Source organism: Gobio gobio, assembly GCF_949357685.1.
Source record: "Gobio gobio genome assembly, chromosome: 1".
NCBI lineage: Eukaryota > Metazoa > Chordata > Actinopteri > Cypriniformes > Gobionidae > Gobio > Gobio gobio.
In genome coordinates this window covers 43,599,440-43,615,373 of record NC_137097.1, presented here as the reverse complement: position 1 = coordinate 43,615,373, position 15,934 = coordinate 43,599,440, and the positions used below count along the sequence as shown (strand labels likewise).

The following is a 15,934-nucleotide window of genomic DNA, read 5'->3' as shown; positions in this document are numbered from 1 at the left end:
AGTCTTTTTTTTTTCAATGTGTTTTAACTAAGTGTCAGTGTGTTTTATCTAACAGTTCAGTATTCATATATGTCTATACAAGTCTAGTATGCCCATTTGTGTTAATTTGTCAGAGATCCTTACAATGGGATACATTGGCCTGTCCTCTTAAGATCTTTGACATTCACTCAGTTGCTCAACATAATTTATGAATTCATTTTCAACGCATATAGCAATAGCCTATTTTCATGATTTATTCCTAAATGTCAGTTTCCACTTTCTCTCACATACCCCCTGCAGTACCCCTATTTGAGAACCACTGCTCTAGAGTCCAGTGATGGCGTGCTCTACACCACTGCATCTGACGCTTTGCATTGCACTTGGTGATATAAGACTTGGATGCAGCTGCGTGGCCATGGAAACCCATTTCATAAAGCTCTCTACACACTGTTCTTGAGCTAATCTGAAGGCCACACGAAGTTTGGAAGTCTGTAGCTATTGACTCTGCAGAAAGTTGGCGACTTCTGCGCACTGTGCGCCTCAGCATGCGCTGACCCCGCTCTGTGATTTTTACGTGGTCTACCACTTCGAGGCTGAGTTTCTGTTGTTCCCAATTGCTTCCACTTTGTTATAATACCACTAACAGTTGACCGTGGAATATTTAGCAACCTATCACAGTACTACACTTGAATTCACTGAGCTCCCGAGAGCGACCCATTCTTTCACAAATGTTTGTAGAAGCAGTCTACATGCCTAGGTGCTTGATTTTATACACCTGTGGCCATGGAAGTGATTGCAACACCTGAATTCAATGATTTGGAGGCGTGTCCCAATACGTTTGGCAATATAGTGTATTTGCAATAAGGCAGTATAGTTAAAAATTGGCTGAAAAGATTGGGGAAATAATTAGCATTTATTAAAGTAATAGCTAGCTCAGTATAATAATTAAATATTTACTATTTTGTATGTTTGGTCAAAATACTAAGCAAATTTTGACTGGCTTCTAGTGGGAAGAAGATAGTAGTGATAGTAGCAGCTAACTAGGCCATGCTAACCAGCAAAACCTTGATGTATTTTTGAAAAACATAGAAGAAGTATATAATCATGTGTTTTTTTGATATCTTGTTTAGGTACACTATCCAGGACCTGTTAGAGCACACTTTCTTCCAGGAGAATAATGGTGTCCATGTTGAGCTGGCCGAGGAAGACGACATGGTGAAGTCTGGCCTTAAACTCTGGCTTCGGATGGATGACACCAAGAAGCTCCATGGCAAATACAAGGACAACAATGCCATCGAGTTTCTGTTCGAACTCTACAAGGATGTCCCGGAGGAGGTGGCTCAGGAGATGGTGAGATTTGCGGTGAGAATTAATTGCCATGCCATTACTGAACAGATCAGCAAACATAATGCCTAATCCATGTCCTTCAGGTTGTTCTTGGCTTCGTCTGTGAGGCCGACTACAAGCTTGTGGCCAAAGCCATCCGTGACCGCGTCACCACCATCAAACGCCAACGAGAGAAACGCCGCCGTCAGGCTGAAGAGGTGCAGAGGCGGCGTCAAGAGGAGGTGATTGAGGAGGAACCGGAACCTAGTCTTGAAGCCGAACCTTCAGTCTCTTACCCACCGGCTCCCAAACCTCCTGTAGAGACGGCAGTATCCACCCCTACACAAGTTCCGCCCACTGTCACAGTGTCAGGTCCCATTTCCCTGCCTGCAAACGAATCTCTGGACTCTGGCTTTAATGCCAGCTTTGCCACTGAACCCGAGGAGCCGGACACGGACCAGCGGCAGCATTTCAACATACGCCATGCCAGCTACTCATCAGCAACATGTGAGTTTAACTGTTCGGAATTAAATGGTAATGGCATCAGGTTTCTAAATGCAAGTTTTAGATCTTACTGTGAACAATTTGCCCATGCATATGTGACGTACACAGAACTTCTAATTTGATCCAATTCAACCCTGATCCTGCAAGCTCATGTTCATCTGACTTCACTTTTAAGTGCAACTCAAAGTCCAATCCACAACCAATGCATAGAACCAGTCCTGCCTTACATTTTTTATAATAATCCATTACACTTGGATTTACGTCACGATTTCTTCCAGGCATTCACATTTGTTGTAACCGTTTCAAATAAGTAAACAACCAGTCTTTCAGTGTGTGTTGTACGTTTTCCAAAATCAAATCTGCTGTTGATCTCCATTTCTTGCTGAATGTATTTTTCCATGACTTTGTCATAGGACACAACTTACTATGAGAGCACATCTGAATGAAACCCAAAACTCTCACTCTGACATGTGCACACAGAAACAGTGTAGTGCAGTGGTTGCAGTGATTTTGCCAAGGCATGTTCCCGTCCAAAAACATAGTCCTAACTTAATCCTATCCATACTTACCTCTAGAATCAGAAGGAAATGATAGGTGAATAAGCATGTAGTATGAGTGTTGAAGCTTCTAACCATGGTTGTCTAAACTTGACAATAACTGTAAACCTTGACCTCAAATCTGCCTGGTTGATTGTAATATTGTTCCATTAGAACTGATCCACATGTTTCCCATGACCAGCCAAACCTTCAAACATGTTTCTCATGACCAAATGTCCTTTAAAACAAACATGATTTACTTGTTAGTGGATGAACAGTTGCTACATTGTATGTCAGCAAACATTTATTTCTGGATCGTTTGCATGTACAGAATGTTTACTAACTTACTGTACATGGCAATTTAAAAGAGTGAATTCGATAAAAAAATAATAAATAACTGTCTGTTTGTTCGTCACTTGTTTCCATTTCGTTACATTTGGCTCCAATTAGTGAACATGTTATGTATAATTTTATTATTATCATATATCTCAAATACATTTCTGTTCAAAAGTTTGGGGTCAGTAAGATTTTTTAAAGGAATTTCAATAAGAATACATTAAATTGACAGTAAAGACGTAATGTTACAAAAGATTTATACTTCAAATACATGCTGTTTTTCTATCTTTCTATTCATCAAAGAATCCTGAAAAAAAAATGCATCACAGATTCCACAAAATATTAAGCATCTGTTTAACTTTGATAAAAATGAGACAAAAAAACTTAACTGAACTGTAGTGTTCATTCAATAATTCAACAGACTTTAAAATACCTTTCAAAAAACTGTTTCTATTTACACATAAATGCAAATAGCCCACCTTGTTGTCAAATGCTATTTACACTAACTTCGCAAATTGATCTGAGGTTCGATTCCGCCTTTTGCAGAACTTGCCCTACTCGCTTTTCCTATCACATATCAGATCGGAAAGGCATTTATTTTCAATAAAAATTAAGAAAATATTCCAAAAGTGGACATAAAGTGTCTAACGTGTGTTTAATAATAGTGTTTATCGGTCAGGGTTACTGCTATTTTCACTTGGTGCAAATAGCCGCTGCCAAAGGAAAATGGAAAATTCCTTTAAAATGAGTAACCTCCATGAAAGTCACTGAATAATCTTGTGCCTTGCCAGGTCACACATGATGTCTCTAGTTTGTTAGTGTGCAGCTAATTGAGGCTGCTAAAGTGCATAGTTTTCTTCTGTTTGATTGAATTACGATTACCATTGCAGCTGACTGTGAGACGGATGGCTACCTCAGCCCCTCTGGGCTTCAGGAACCTGAAGTAAACCAACCCTCCACAGCTCCGCAACCAACCAGTGGAGCTCCTCGTGTGGAAACCCCACCCATTGAAGCTCCACCCACTGAAGCCCATCCCACTCCAGCTGCTGCAATCCCAGCTCTCCGTTTCCCCTCGGTAGGTTGCCAGTGAGCATGAGATGCTTAAAATGATTAGAGCAATGATTGTTTTATATTAGGGGTGTGACGAGATCTCGTCGAGGTGAAAAGCTGTCTCGCGTCATATTGTCATGACCTGGGGTCTCATTTATAAAACTTTGCGTAGATTTCATTCTAAAAGTGTACGTACGCACAAAAGCTAGATTTATAAATCACAGCCAGCAGAATATTGTGCATACGTGCATCTCCACCCCATCTCCTCCCCGACATCACCATATATGGAGCTTACAACGCCTAGTTTTACTATGCAAAACCTCATCTGCATATTATTTGCATGCATATTACCATCCACGTGACACCATGTTGAACACTGTCAAAGGTACAAGACATTGAAAAATATTAGGTACGGACTATAGATGCCATTTGTGCCTTACACAGTACATTGCTGACAATCATCCAATATCCTTTTTATGTTTTAGAATAAATATATCAAAATATCCATAAAAACAAAATTGTATAAAATACTTCTCAGATATTTTTTTAAAAATAAAGTTTATTCATTCATTTCCACGGGCCAAATGTTTTATGTGTCAAACAGAGGTGGGTAGAGTAGCCAAAATCTGTACTCAAGTAAAAGTACAAGTACTTACTGAAATATTTACTCAAGTAAAAGTAAAAGTAACAATCGTAATATTTACTTGAGTAAGAGTAAAAAAGTAATCGATGAGAAAACTACTCAAGTAGTTAGTTACTAGTTACTTTCGATCTGATTGATAAGCGAAAACCCTGAATTTCAGGCTACTTGGAGAGCTTTCACACACCTCTCTGTAACACTTTACAATAAGGTTGTATTAGTTAACATTAGTTAATGTATTAGTTAACATGAACTAACCATGAACAACACCTCTGTTCAGCATTAGTTAATCTTTGTCAACGTTAGTTCATAAAAATCCAGCTGTTCATGGTTTATTCATGTTAGTTCACAGTGCATTGACTAATGTTAACAATATTTTAATAATGCATTAGTAAATGTTTAAATTTACATAAAGATAAATAAGTGCTTTATAAGTGCAGTTCATTATTAGTTCATGTTAACTAATGTAAGCTAATGAACCTTATATATATATATATATATATATATATATATATATATATATATATATATATATATATATATATATATATATATATATGTATATATATATGTGTGTGTGTGTGTGTGTGTGTGTGTGTGTGTGTGTGTGTGTGTGTGTGTGTGTGTGTGTGTGTGTGTGTGTGTGTGTGTGTGTGTGTGTGTGTGTGTGTGTGTGTGTGTGTGTGTGTGTGTGTGTGTGTGTGTGTGTGTGTGTGTGTGTGTGTGTGTGTGATTAATGGTTAAACAGTGTAAATTAATGGTGTGCTGGGCTAACTAGAGCTCTTCTTAAAACATACTTTGTTCTTATATTTGTATAAGTATATAGGCTATTCTTTAGGTAGGAATAAAATACAATACCGTTTTTATTTGTATGTATTTTCTACACTTCAGACAGGTGTCTGTCCGGATTTGTGTATAAATGCAAGACGTCACATTAGGCTATTCAATTTGTTTCGTTTTGTGAAGAAAAGGATATGTAAATGTGAAGATGAGAACGTTTGTTCGTGGACGTGTGTTGTTTGGAGGATTCAAACGATTCATTGCTTGCACAAGAGCGCATATGAGGAAAACACTCGGACAGTGTGTGAAATAGTATTATAATAAGGGAAAATTTCCCATAGTTACCAAATGACCGTTAATAGTGTTCAAATATAGGCATCATTGTGACACTTACCGCTACATGTTCTTTTCAGGGTGGAATTCTTGTATGCTGAGAGATGTCAGTTCGTTTTGGTGCACACAACATGCATCGCATTATGAAACTATTATTTTTTACATCTTGGAGTGAAAACATAGACTGAACTTGAGGCCACGGGCAATCTGCCTCCCGTAGCTCACACACATCTTCCGACTAAACGCGCGCTAATTATAAGCGGGTGATGCGTCCTCTCGCGAAGCAGCCTCTCCAACGTTTCGCGAGACTTGCGAAAGTCATATTCACTTATTTTAATATATATAATATAATTATTACCATTTGACAGTAACGGAGGAACGCCACCGAATGTAACTAAGTAAAAGTACAGTTTTTTCACAAGAAATTTACTTGAGTAAGAGTAAAAGTACCCATCTTTAAATCTACTCTAAAAGTACAAGTTACCCAAAAAATGTACTCAAGTAAATGTAACGAAGTAAATGTAATTCGTTACTACCCACCTCTGGTGTCAAATGTATTTTAATTCAAAATATTTTGTTAATTTTAAACCCTTCAACTCAAATTCATGCATTTTTGCTGATAATGTGAACATATAGGATGTTTAGGCTATTTTAATTTAAACAGATAGGCCTACTTATTTATTGCATCGTAAATACAATCATCTGACTCAAAGTATTTTAAAAAAGGAAACGTGCAAATCTTAAATTTTTCTTCAAGTTGTATCCTTCAAATACAGTGGTATTTTTCATAATTTTGTGAAGACGTCTGTACACTCCGTGTCCGTGCAGCTGTGGTTGTACAGTAAGATTATCATTGGACCTGTTCAAACAGGATAATGGACCGTTCGACCACTGAATCCTGCAGTGTCTGTAATATTGAAGTAAGTATTTTGTCAGAACATGAGATCTGCAGTTTAGTTTAAAGAGGAATTATTGGAATTAGCCTATATTTAATCCTTGCTGTCATTAAAACAGCGTGTCAGAGGAAAAGTGATCAAAAGTCGCACATCCACATGTCTATCTAAATTCATATAATTTTTGTTTAAATTCTGAGTAATGACTTTGTAATTTTAGTGCATATCGCCATTAATGGAACTGGAACATTAATATAAATACTGTAAATGTGTATATAAAAAAAACAGAGTTTTAAATTGTTCTTTCTTCATTAATTTTCTCACTCTATAAGTCACTCTGTAAGAGTTTGTACGCATGGGTCAGAGTTTGCATGCAGGTGCGCAAATTTTCCCGTCAAGTTTGTTTTTATAAATCACAAGTTATGCGTCAGAAGTAGCGTACGCCTCTTTCAGGGCCTGTTTTGTGTGTACGCAATGGTTATAAATGAGACCCCTGGTCATGACAGAGCATGAGGGTGAAGTTAAGATAGAATATGCCAACGCTACGTTTACATTTTGCTTTTTATAGAAATAAAAACAATTTAATTCAGGTGGATAACAGTCGCTTTAATTCCATCAGCTCATCCAAAACGAGCTGTTAGAGTCGTACATAGTGCGCAGCACTGATCACGTGACGAGAAGACTGACTGGACCATGGCAGAGGATTAGTTGCGCAACAGAAGCATCAGACAATTGTCTTATATTTTAAAATGCGCGTTCAGCACCACTGCTCCCTATTCACAGTGTACTCATGATCGCGAAATTGAAAGTGAAAGTAAACGGGAGCGCTCATTTAGATACGATTTCAATAAGCAACCGCTGTTTGAAAGCGGCTGCCCTCTGAGGCATGCAAATATCTCCCAATATGAAAGCTATCTAGTTTGAACCATCTCTTAGCTCTGTATCATACTTGAAGAAAAAGGTTAGGGTTAGGGTGAGATTATCTATGATCAATTTGTGGGCAGGAGTTCAGTTAGGAGGTCAAAAGAAGCTCATGTGCAGTTCTAAGGTCTGAAGAGACAATCGTACAGGAAAGAAGCCAGTCGGTTGAGTTTGACCTTTTATAGTGCTTGTTGTCTTTTACTGCATATGATTATTCATACTGAGAGAGTAGAACTGAAATGACAAACAATGCAAACAATTTTTCTTGTCATGTACTGTATTTCATCATTAAGATTCTTAAAAATACTATGTAAAAATCTTGTCTCATCTCATTATTGTGAACCCAATCTCGTGTCTCGTCTTGTCTCGTGAGATAAGTGTCTCGTCACACCCCTGTTTGTTATATTATCCCAGCTACCCTAACAATTAAAAATTTGGAGTCAGTACAAAGACTGGTGTGGGAAATTCAGCTTTGCCATCACATAAACAAGTGACATTTTAAAATATATTAAAATAGAAAACAATTGTAATATAATTTCACAGTATTGCTGTTTTTACTGTATATTAAATCTAATAAATTCTGCCTTGGTAAGCATTCAAATCTAACGACCCCAAACTTATCTATGGTTGTATGCGTAACTAATAATTTAAAGGAAAATGTAAGATTTCAGACTGCACTGTAAAAAATGATCAGTTGACTTAACTTAGAAAACAGTTAGGAAGCCCGTAGCCTCAAAATTATTAAGTAATAAAAGTAAAAAAAATGTTTCAAAAACACATGGTTTATTTACTCGATAATTTTAAGGCAATGGGTTTCCTCTCTTTTTTTAAGTTAAGTCAACTGATCACTTTTTACAGTGTGATACTACAGCGATTATGAAAAAGCAGCTCTAAAATGCCCCACATTTTTTTAAATGATTTAAAAAAATGCTCATTTGAATGAGGTTTAGCTAAACTGAGTAATGATTTGAATTGCTAAGAATTTTTCTTTGCCATTGGTCCACACACAGAGCATTGCTGTGTCCCAAAATACAGAGAAGACCCAGTCAGGAAGTGCCAGTGGTTTTTCCTCTCCTGTCGACAGGTAAGTTGAGTTCTGATTAACAGTTACCTACACACTAAACATATATATATATATATACAGGGAGTGCAGAATTATTAGGCACGTTGATTTTCTGATCATATTTTTTTTCCAGGCACATTTGACCAATTCCAAACCACAGTAATCCTAATAACTACTATTGATTTAGTATTTAATAATGTATAAGTGATATATAATTGTTCATGAAGGCTGGAAATGAAAATCACCTTATATTCAGGTGTGCAGAATTATTAGGCATGTTTTCTTTTACAGATAAATTGAGCCAAAAAAGAGATTTAACTCAGACTGAAAAGTCAAAAAGTATTAAATGCCCATGAGAAGGATGCAATACTAATGCAATACTAGACATTGCAGTTAAGGCATGACCATTGGACAGTGAAATGCTCGTTGGGTCAGCAGGGTCAGACAAAAACAGGTGGTGAAGAAAAGACACCTATTAACCGCAAAAGAATTAAGAATTAAGGTGAAGAATTAAGGGTGAAACCATCAGGAACCCTTTAGTCTCCAGCGCCACCATTTTCCAGAGCTGCAACCTACCTGGAGTCTCCAGAAGTGCAAGGTGTCAGGATCTCAGAGACTTCAGTTAGGTAAAGAATCCTAAAAAATGACCCCCACTAGATAAGAATCACAAGCTGAAGTGTTGTAAAATACATGAAGAAGGTTTTTTTATAGGCTTTATGGACAGATAGGTTGAGAGTGACTCTTGAAGGACCAGCACCACATCCTCTAGTACCACTGTTTGAAGAATTCATCTTCCAGAATCTGGCAGTACGTTTTGGGAGTTCATTTTTAGTCCATCTCTGCAAAACGGACTTCAGGATGGACTAAAATGAACTCTCAAAACGTACTGCCAGATTCTGGAAGATGAATTCTTCAAACAGTGGTACTAGAGGATGTGGTGCTGGTCCTTCAAGAGTCATTCTCAACCTATAAAACCTATAAAGCCTATAAAAAAGCAGGCTTCATGTATTTTACAACACTTCAGCTTGTGATTCTTATCTAGTGGGGGTCATTTTTTAGGATTCTTTACCTAACTGAAGTCTCTGAGATCCTGACACCTTGCACTTCTGGAGACTCCAGGTAGGTTGCAGCTCTGGAAAATGGTGGCGCTGGAGACTAAAGGGTTCCTGATGGTTTCACCCTTAATTCTTCACCTTAATTCTTAATTCTTTTGCGGTTAACAGGTGTCTTTTCTCCGCCACATGTTTTTGTCAGATCCTGCTGACCCAACGAGCATTTCACTGTCCAATGGTCATGCCTTAACTGCAATGTCTAGTATTGCATTAGTATTGCATCCTTCTCATGGGCATTAAATACGTTTTGACTTTTCAGTCTGAGTTAAATCTCTTTTTTGGCTCAATTTATCTGTAAAAGAAAACATGCCTAATAATTCTGCACACCTGAATATAAGGTGATTTTCATTTCCAGCCTTCATGAACAATTATATATCACTTATACATTATTAAATACTAAATCAATAGTAGTTATTAGGATTACTGTGGTTTGGAATTGGTCAAATGTGCCTGGAAAAAAAATATGATCAGAAAATCAACGTGCCTAATAATTCTGCTCTCCCTGTATATAATAAAAAGGCTGTTGTTTAAATAAATACCTCCCTCAGTGTGTGTGTGTGTGTGTGTGAATGTGTGGCTTTTGTTTTGACGTCAAGAAAATGTGGATCTGATCCCAGCTGTGAGAGCTGTAATCTTACTGACCAACTGACCAACATCATGCCACGTGTATATACCCACGGTGGCTGTAAAGCTCCAGTGGAGAGCAGTTTCTTTCTCATTTACAAGCACACACACATACACTACACATACCCCAGCGGTAAATGCATTAATGGGAATGATTTAGCTCAGGGGACCAATTTACCCTAAAAAGCATTTCTGTTCAAATCAAAGGTAAAGCATATGGTAAAATGGGTACACAAGAACACAGCTGCATTATACTGAATTAGCTCAACCTGATTTAGAGGATCTATCGTAAATGACTTGGCCTTTATGTGCTAATGGTGAACTGATTAAAGAAATGTTCTGTGAAGTCGAGTTCTGTGAAATTCAGGAACTCGGAACATCACCGTGTGTTTTGTATCCTTTCCTCTCGGAACAGCTACGCTTCTGATGTCACCTCTGGTTTGAGTGACGGAAACGAGGGTCTATCGGAGAGGAGCGGGAAAGGTCAGAACAAACGCACAGGAACCAAGCTGCTCAGGAAGAGAGCTCGCTCACGGCTACGCATCACTGGGGTGACTCATCAGTCAATTTTTCTAGCTTTAATTAACTGTTCATACGTGGCTCCCAACCTTACGGTCTGCTAAGACTGGGGATGTAAATGTGTCAAACTTTCCAAATCAATAGCTTTTTTTAAAATGCACTAACATAAATGTTCTCACCTCATTCCCTGCCTGTGTCTTAGCTATCAGATAAAGTGGATCGGGTCGTAGAGTGTCAACTACAGACCCACAACAGCAAGATGGTGACATTTAAATTCGATCTGGATGGAGACAACCCAGAAGACATTGCTACAGTGATGGTGAGCTAGCAACACAGCGAAAATAATCAAATGAAATACAATATAAAATAAAAAATAGAAATAAAAAATTGTAATTGTCTAATAAATTGTAAGTACTTTTACAATTTCTGTAGTCTGTATTAAAGGAAAATATAAAGCATGTTACAATTGCCCCTGTTCTCCACTACTACTTCACTGAATGTCTGTAAGGGGAACGTTATGGACGTCAAAGCGGACACAAGGACACAGATAAAGTGGCCCTTTTTGTGAGAACTGCATTATACCGTGAGAAGTGTTGATGTTTCAGCTTCTGTGTTTGCACAAACTCTGCAACCTCGAATGCACAGTGGAAAATCGACGCTCCATTTCTGTTCATCTGAAACATTTTTTTACATCTTCAATTACCAGTGGAAAACCTGTTCTTATGTGTCTGTTGTGACTTGTCAGCTATATTTGACATATTTTTAGCATGCAGGAGAAAGAACTGGTTTTTAAATGTTTGTCACCACATTCTCAATTAGCCCTGAAAATCACTGGAAAATGTTTTTTTCGTGTTGCTACTAGTGTTTTAGTGTTTAGTGTTGTTGGACCTCTGTGACCTGTCTGTGTGTTTGTGTTTGTTTTTTTCAGCCGCACAATTAGCAGTATATTTTTAGGTTTAAAACAGTTCAACTTTTTGTCAGTATTGATATGAGGCAAAAAATATTTATGTAGAATGGAATCTAGGGTGAGTGTGTTTTCTGAACATCACTTTTGTTAGCTGCTTTCTTTGGCTTCTTTGTGTTAGCTGTGTCTAAAAGTAGTTTTGATCAGCCTGTCCATGGCCTTGAGACTGGATTTAGGACTCTTAAATATAGACGGTGGTGTTTCTCTTTTCTGCATTATGAGTACATGTCTTTGTTCACTGCTCTGTGTTTAATTCCAGTACCTTTGAAGGAGACCTTTGAACTCATTAATAAAGTCTGCTCAACAGATCATGCAAGAAGACTCAAAATTTACTTATTCGTCTCTTTGCACCACTTTTAGGTACATAATGAGTTTATCCTACCTGGGGAGAGAGAGGGATTCATCCACCGCATGAGGGATATCATCCGTCGGGCAGAAGCCCTGATGAGGAGAGAGCCTTTGGAACCACTCGGTCCGAGAGAAACCGCTGATCTGCCTTACCTGAGCGGAGTCGGCACACTGTCTGCTTCACAGGTGTGTATCCACTCAAAGAATTTACAAACATTATTATTACTTTTTAAATATGTAAGGGCTGTCAATAGATGAAAATAGATTAATTACACCCTTTTGTGCGATTAATCGTGCAATTGAGCATTTTCTATATCTATATTTTCTATGTTTATTGAGTAAACTATCAGGTTGAAGGGTGATTCTCAAAATCAATGTATTTTCTGCAAGCTTTTGTCAAGGTACCATCTAAGGGTTTTAGATGATGTGGTTCAGGAATCCAATCTTCTGGGGCCAGTTGTTCAAAAAGTTGAATCTAGTAAATCTAGAATGTTTTGCTATCCATGATCATGTAATCCATTTTACTTTTGTGCTGTTTTTTTCAAAGCAAAATTGGATTGGGTCGGGTCATCCTGATCCAGAAACACTTTTTCAGATTACCAAATCTGGATTATTAGTGCTCTACGAAGGCCCTAAAGGGACATGGTGATGAAAAAACGTTGTGTTCGCCTTTTGACTGGTTCATCTCTTGTGATTGTGCCAATGTAGTTTAGAAACAGTGATAAATAACACTTTCAATTTAATATAATAATTTTGTTTGATATTTACAGCTGTTTGGGGATTATTTTATGGCACCAAAATCTCTTTTTTACTTTACTGCAAGTAGCCTAATGTCTACTTCTAATACTAATCAAGAGCAAAATAAAAAATGTGGTTATATTACATGATACAAATGTTGTATTTTTTTGACCAGTTTTGAAGTTTTATTCAATTTCTTTCCCTGCAATCCACCCTACTGCTGGGATCAGTATAATCCTGATTGTTTGGATCAAAGGTATCCCAGTCTTACTAAAAAATTTTGAACAACACACTGATGATTTGATCCTGATCAAAGCCAAGATTGGATTTTGTCATCTTATCTGATTTCAGAATCCTTTTTCTTCTTTTGAACAACCCATTTTCAAGATTTGATCCAATCCGATCAGATTACTTTTGAACGACTGACCCCTGATGTCATCATGTTAGAGATAACCATTCACAAAGACGCGTTCCTCTCACTGTTCCGCTCACTAATTGGAATAAGAGAACTTAGTCATCAATATTCAACAGTCATTAGTGAGAAAGGCCTCTGGAACAGCTTGATTGGAGACTTTATTCGTGCTTGAGGGACAATCAATCTTATCATTTCACACACACGTGTTGCTAACTTTGTCACTTTGCTAGATAATGACGTTAATGCCAACGTGCGCTTTGTTTTTCCCCACAGCCCAATCTCTACACACAGGGCCTCGCTCGCACACACTCCTCCTCCTCGTTGCCAGGTAACAAACATGCACACATGCAGGCCACATACACACACGTGCACACAAATACTGATCATATAAAGCATGTGTGAAGACATGGATGGATAATAATTATGAACATACAGTATGCTCTACATCAGTATAGAGTCTTGAATCTTTTTATTAATGTATTTGGTTCTCACAAAAATGGTTTAAGGAAGGGACTAAATAATGTCTTCATTCAAATCTAGAAAGAGTTTACTTTAAAATCTAAAGCTTTCTCTAAGGGTTAGGGTATTGAACATTTAATTTGCTTAATATAAAACAACACAAGTGTCAAATATGATATAAACCTGTTTGTGTGTATGTCCTTCAGATTATGCTGGTACCAGTATAGGTCCAGTGACCCGTGGTTCTTCTCCTTCTCTGAGCGCCGATTTTTACGTCGATCCTGATGCTGTTCCACCCGTCCGGCCCCTGCGTTCACAATCCTTCCACACTACAGGTACATTCATCTGTCTACACAATAAACCACTTTTCTTCTTTAGGCATCATGCACTTCTTTCCTTTAATTTTGTATTGTGCTTAGTTTTTACAGTACACAATGTTCCTAAGCAGCTCTGCCTACTTTGAGAATTTGTGTTGATAACAGCCATAAATGATAACATGGTTATTGGAATGGCCCATTAATAATTACTACAATACAAACTTGATCATGCTGAAATGTAATTTACATGAGAACGAGGTCAAATTTGTATCCAAATAGTAATTATACTACATGGAACTGAATGCAAACCCAAAAGTGTAGCTATAAACTTGTTAGATAATATAGATTCAGTCAGATTTACTGAATAGAAAGTGTTTTGTACCTGTTTTTGCATGCAACTTAAATCAAGTCCAATAGATGTTCAGTATGAGTAAAATAATTAAAAGGATAGTTCACCAAAAAAATTCAAATTCTGTCATTAATTCCTCACCCTCATGTCGTTCCAAACCCGTAAGGCCTTCGCTCATCTTCGGAACACAAATTAAGATATTTTTGAGTAAATCCGAGAGCTCTCAGGCCCCTCCATAAACCGCTATTTAATTAATAGTAAGAATCAACGTGAGCAACACGACACATGCACAGGAGCGCTGTATTTACAATGTAAACTATGTAGGAGACTGGCACAGGCCAGAACAAAATTGTTGAATAAAGTCATTATTTTTTTGTTTTTGCACAGTATTCTCGTCGCTTCATTAAAATAAGGTTGAACCACTGGAGTCACATGGACTATTTTAACAATGTTGTTACTACCTTTCTGGATCTTGAAAGTGTTCATTAAATTGCTATCTATGTAGAGGTCAGAGAGCTCTCGGATTTCATTAAAATATCTTAATTTGTGTTCCAAAGATGAGCGAAGGTCTTATGGGTTTGGAACGACATGAGGGTGAGGAATTAATGACAGAATTTTCATGTTTGGGTGAACTAACCCTTTAAGTTCTGTTAAAATCAGTAAGACTTTTACTAAAGTCGTATTGGAATTAGTGACTTATAACTTGTAATGGAGTCATGTTTGCTGTAAATTTACTCGAGTATGTTTTTCAGGTACTCTTTCCATCTCTGCGGAGTATTAATGAATCAGATTAACATATTAACCCATTTTCACAGACAAGGCTTAAGCCTACAGTCCCACAATAAAGTGCATCGTTGAGCTGTTTTAACTGAAAGCAACTTGCTCTGACGTATCTTAAAATATGTCAGTGTCATTGTTTTGTCTCAAGATGCACACCAGTAATGTTTTTTCTAAGGGATGTTAATAAAAGCTACTTAAATGTCCTTATTGAACTAATCTAATCCTGGCTTAAACTAAGCCCTGTCTGTGAAACCAGGCCAAAATTTTTATATTTTTAGCATGAAGGTGATTTACAATTTTTTCAGATCACCACCAGCTTTCAATATCAGAACCAATCATCTTTGGTCTCTCCAGGTAACGAGCGCTATGTTCGGACACACAACCCATCAGTACAGTCCGGACCCCTTTGAGGACGTTCAGTCTATGAGGGCCATCATAATGAACATTCACTCTGTCTTGTTCTTTCATCTTGTTTCCTTCGGTGATGACATTGTTACTGAGAGCACTATGTCTGCACACCATTAGCTGTGAGGCTACTGGAGCAAACTTGATATCTTGTGTATCCCACTCTGCAATTGGCTTTCTGAACGCCCATCCCCATGGAGACCAGGTTTTTACGCCAATGTCATTGTTGACGCATCTCAGGATTTGCTTTTGACACCTGCTACTTCAAAATGAACAAGTAGATTTCTGTGAGAACAAACTACACGTATTACAGAGCCTGTGCGCAGTATAAAAGCTCTACTTCGAGATGACTAGTCTTTTCTTTTCTTTAACGATGCATACTTTATGGTGACAAATCATTGTGTAACTGTATCCGCACAGGACGTCGAGGACTGGCACAGGGAGTTTGATAAATGCTCCAAAGTGGTTAGCTCCACAGGAGAGAGGTCACATCCCCGTTTATGGCTTTATTTTTATGCCACAATGATGTTTATGCAGTCTTTC

General features: G+C 37.7%; 1 protein-coding gene across 2 annotated transcripts in view; it reads left to right on the top strand.

Annotated features, from left to right (window-relative positions):
- Window positions 1–15,934, top strand: part of wnk4b (WNK lysine deficient protein kinase 4b) — a 93,245-nt gene that overhangs the window by 64,127 nt on the left and 13,184 nt on the right. For both annotated transcript variants that reach the window (XM_079826950.1, XM_079826949.1), the window contains exons 6-14: window positions 1,110–1,329; window positions 1,410–1,812; window positions 3,572–3,756; window positions 8,309–8,382; window positions 10,513–10,648; window positions 10,819–10,935; window positions 11,941–12,114; window positions 13,355–13,409; window positions 13,747–13,875. In XM_079826950.1, coding sequence (XP_079683076.1) covers window positions 1,110–1,329; window positions 1,410–1,812; window positions 3,572–3,756; window positions 8,309–8,382; window positions 10,513–10,648; window positions 10,819–10,935; window positions 11,941–12,114; window positions 13,355–13,409; window positions 13,747–13,875 — 1,493 coding nt within the window. The remainder of the gene's footprint in view (window positions 1–1,109; window positions 1,330–1,409; window positions 1,813–3,571; window positions 3,757–8,308; window positions 8,383–10,512; window positions 10,649–10,818; window positions 10,936–11,940; window positions 12,115–13,354; window positions 13,410–13,746; window positions 13,876–15,934) is intronic.